This window comes from Notothenia coriiceps, unplaced genomic scaffold, assembly GCF_000735185.1.
Source record: "Notothenia coriiceps isolate Sejong01 unplaced genomic scaffold, NC01 NC01_scaffold00001466, whole genome shotgun sequence".
In the NCBI taxonomy this organism is placed as follows: domain Eukaryota; kingdom Metazoa; phylum Chordata; class Actinopteri; order Perciformes; family Nototheniidae; genus Notothenia; species Notothenia coriiceps.
Window position 1 is genome coordinate 117,110 of NW_011334167.1, and position 4,185 is coordinate 121,294.

Sequence of the window (4,185 nt, forward strand, 5' to 3'; positions counted from 1 at the left end):
ATAACAGCAAAAAAGTAGAACAAGCAAACTTATTATACATAATGAAATGCCATCATAAACCATTTCTCTGCACTGGTGGAGGTTAACATGTATCATTTCTAAATAAAAACAGGGTGTGAAAGAAAGACCCACATCTCCTTAAATATAAGGTCATTTATTCAGACAAATTATCCATTTGAAGGGATCATTCAGTTGTTTTGAAGTACAGTTGTATTATCATTTCTGCACAATATAATCTACATGAGGAGAAACACTTTAACAAGTGTGATCCTCTGGTTCATGTCTCAGTTGTGACGTCGTTGACATTTTCTCTGAAAAACGTCAAAGCCATGAGCGTGAGGCCTTATTATGGCAACAGAGACGTGACATTTAAGACCCGCACTGAAGTGACCAGTCAAAGGAAAACATATAAACACTTCTGTGAATAGTACAAATGCAAAATGTAGTCAATAAACTAAAATATTACATTTCTCTCAAGATTGTCTGCAGGCAATAGAGAGAGAAACTGTATAAACGTATCTGCACAAGTCGTTATCAAAAAGAGAAAAAACAAATCACCACCAGATGGCGATCACAGTCCTCCATTATGTAAAAAGGAAATCCGGAGAAAATAAATTAGTTAATGAATAAATAAATAAATAAATAAGTGAATCAAATAAATAATTAGGGAAATGAATTATTAGGGAAATAAATGTAAACATAAATACATTAACCATGAAAAATAATTAAATATGAATACTAATAAATACAAAAATGTACCTACACATGCATTTAATAATTGAGGCTTTTATTTCTGAATATCTCTCTTATTTATTTGTTAGGTTATGAGTCAATATGGCCGAATGTAGTTCTCCATATACACCTAAATACCAGCATACTAAAAATAACTAAGTAAATAGTACATTTTGGAAGACATATTGTCAGCTACGTATTACATAATCATATTGACACTGACTCAACAAAAAGCTAATGTACCGAAGAAATATCTTTCAAACGATGTTTAAAGCCAAAACGGAAGTACACAGACGGGAACCCTCTTGCTCTGGTTTAGCTAACTTTTTAGCTAGCTTTTTTAATATACGTGAGTCGTATTTAAGGTTGCCCAGATGTCTGATAAAACTATGAAACGTCCAGGAGTTGGGGTCGGAATTCTTGTAACAGACTCAGCGCACCCCGGCTGTGTTCTCCTGGGGAAACGGAGAAGTGCAATGGGCCAAGGGAAGTACCAGCTCCCCGGCGGCCACTTGGAGTTTGGGTAGGTAACATAAGCAGCTAGTTAGCAAGCTCCACACACAACAAATAACCCCCATTACAATGAAATAAAAACGTCTTTGCAAGTTTGTATTGAGCCGAATTATCCCAAAGTGTTCAGCATATATGAAAACATGTTTTAAATGTGCATTATTATACTTGCATGCCAAATAGGTGTGCACAAATACAAATGTGTAATATTTTAAATGCACCTTGGTGTTCAGGAGTGTGTTTTTAAGAACCTTATTTAGACAGTCAGTCATGTCAAAAAAGGTCCTGCAAGTGGATGCAGTCGTCAGTATAATAACTGTTTATCATGCATATGATGACTTTAATTGGATGTGACACTCATGTCTATGTCATTGAAAGAGAGACGTGGGAGGAGTGTGCTCACAGAGAGGTGTTGGAGGAAGCAGGGGTGTGTTTGGTGAACGTCTGCTATGCCTCTGTGGTGAACTCCATCAAACTGGAGGAGCAGTACCACTACGTCACCATCATCATGCAAGGAGAACTGGACAGGAAGCAGTCAGGAGAGCCAGAGAACCTGGAGCCAGAGAAAAATGAGAGTATGTGAAGCCGAACTGATGTTTTTACAAGATTTAGATGAAAAAGTTTCCTACTTACCCGACATATGCTTCGATCTCTGCCTGACAGGTTGGACCTGGACTCCATGGGACCAGTTTCCTCCAGAGGAGCTGCTTTTCTTGCCGTTAGCCAACCTGAGACAACAAGGCTTCCAGCCGTTCAGGAACATAATAACATCCAGCATTGAAACTCAGCTTTAAACGTTTGCCTTGGGAAACTTCCAAAGCAAAAATACCTCTTCAAAAGTCAATCTCTTGGTTTACAACGGTGGATGGATAACATGTAGTTTCTAAAACATAAAACACAATTTAGAGTGGCACAAGGACTTGAAATGTTTTGAACACAAGACACGTTTCAAAGTTTTTATTATTTTGTATTGCTTTTTGGCGCCAGATGTTATTTACAGTATATTTCGACGTCGTCATATTCAATTAAATAAAAAAGATTTGTGGATATACTAATGTGTCAGGCATTGCCTAAAATAAGATTTGTATTGAAGTCTATGATTAATTATAGGTGTATTTATGTATAATAAATAGAATCAAAGGTGCATTGGTATGTATGATGCATTTACATACTTTTGATCATAATTAATCTACAAAAATGTATAGCTTAAATAAGGATAAAAAACATTTTGTCTTAAAAACTGGAGCTCCCCTTGAAACTAACCTAACGTACGCAAGATAAATGAAACTTAAAGCAAAACAGCAAGAGTTATTTCCCCCCCTCACATCAGGGTGGTGCTGGTGACACCCAAGGCTAACAGTATGCTCCACAGGGTTGCAGCGGTGGTTGCAGTGGCCCCACTAAAGGTCTTGTCGTGGGCGTAGGTGATGATGTGCAGGGCTCCGCTGTAGGCCTCCTCGCAGGTCGGCTGGATCTGATCCTGGGGAAGCTCGAAGCCAAACGTCCCGCCATCTCTCAACTCAAAGGTGTAGGTTAAGGGGATCCCCTGCATCCGGGCCCAGTCTTGGGAGGAACCAGAGTTGGCGTCTGTAGAAAGAGGGTACACTGCTGTTTTTCTGCTAGCACGGCAACAAAGTCAAATAAATCTGTGACCAGCTGTGATGTGTGGACTTACACAACACATCCGGTGAGGTTCCTACGGTGTAGTCCTTCCCGTGCACGCTCCGAATGGCGTCTGCTGCACCCCTACCTACCTTCATCTGAAGAAACACATTAGCATTTGTTATACAGTCATTGAAAGCATCTGTATTAGCTCTGTGTGCTTTACTTTTTCTTTAGTGTAAGAAAGAAAACTGAAATGAGTTGTCTCAAAATGACCCATAATGACTGCAAAGACATGCAAAACACCAGAAAAATTAGCACTAAGGAAGGTTATACATCTCAAAATACATGCAAAACAACTAAAAGGATATGTAAAATAAAAAAAAAGCCTAACTACTTAAGTTGCAAAAATTACAATACAAAATATAACAGAGACACACAACCTCTAAAAATACATGTTATACATTTACAGAGTTGCACAATTAACAAACCACATAAAATAAGCACAAAACGACCACATCTAAAGCACCAAAAAAGAGACTCAAAACGACAAGGAGACAGAAAATTAACACAAATATACCCAAAATGACTACATACACACACAATTGATGCTTCATGATTACATAGGGACACAAAATGACTCAGAGTTAACCCTTACATTTGTGTGTCTTGTTCCTATGTAGACACAGTTCTGCACCCAGGAGCTCACAGTCCCTTCATGTGGTCTTAACGACAGGAATCAACGCTCCTTCCTCAATTGTTTGTTTGTTGCAACAACTAAATAATAATTATTGATCAGCTATGTCTGTGTTTGTGTTTTAGTGATTCCTCTCTCATTCTTTCCTGTTGTGAGTGCTAAATCGCCACAACAATAGTACGAACTGGCCAACTCAGGCATCCTGTTTTGGTGGATTCTGGCTCAGATGCCAGTTTTATAGACTTTGAGTTGGCTAAGAAGCTGAACCTTGACACCTTCCCCCTTCCAAGAACAATGGAAGCAAGTGCCTCTGATGGCCGTCTTCTCTGTAGGGTAACTCACCACATCCAACCTCTTCAGCTAAGTTTCCAGAACGGTCATACTGAGCTTCTCGTCTTTCATGTTTTTCGGTCCTCCGAACACCCAATCATTTTGGGGTACCCCTGGCTTACCCTACATAACCCCCACATAGACTGGTCCACTGGTAAGATTATTGCTTGGTGTAAGGGATGTTTAAGTACCTGTTTTCCATCCAAATGTTCCCTGGCTGCCACTCCAGCTGTTCCTGTAATTTAAGACATTTCAGATCCTGATTTCCCTTACATTTCCAAGGTCCCTCAGTGTTACCATGACCTTAAGGAGGT

At 39.3% G+C, this 4,185-nt stretch overlaps 2 protein-coding genes across 2 annotated transcripts; one reads left to right on the forward strand and one right to left on the reverse strand.

The window, feature by feature from the left end:
- Positions 1-989: 989 nt before the first annotated feature.
- nudt15 (nudix (nucleoside diphosphate linked moiety X)-type motif 15) lies at positions 990-3,165 on the forward strand. Its single transcript, XM_010789864.1, has 3 exons — positions 990-1,255; positions 1,621-1,817; positions 1,906-3,165. The coding sequence occupies exons 1-3, from the start codon at positions 1,107-1,109 to the stop codon at positions 2,034-2,036; spliced, it is 477 nt and encodes a 158-aa protein (XP_010788166.1). The 5' UTR covers positions 990-1,106; the 3' UTR covers positions 2,037-3,165.
- Positions 2,539-3,014, reverse strand: LOC104961543 (carboxypeptidase O-like). The gene is made up of 2 exons (XM_010789854.1): positions 2,918-3,014; positions 2,539-2,829 (listed from the first exon to the last, which is right to left on the reverse strand). Exons 1-2 carry the CDS (start codon positions 3,000-3,002, stop codon positions 2,564-2,566), a joined length of 351 nt encoding a protein of 116 aa, XP_010788156.1. The 5' UTR covers positions 3,003-3,014; the 3' UTR covers positions 2,539-2,563.
- Positions 3,166-4,185: the final 1,020 nt, after the last annotated feature.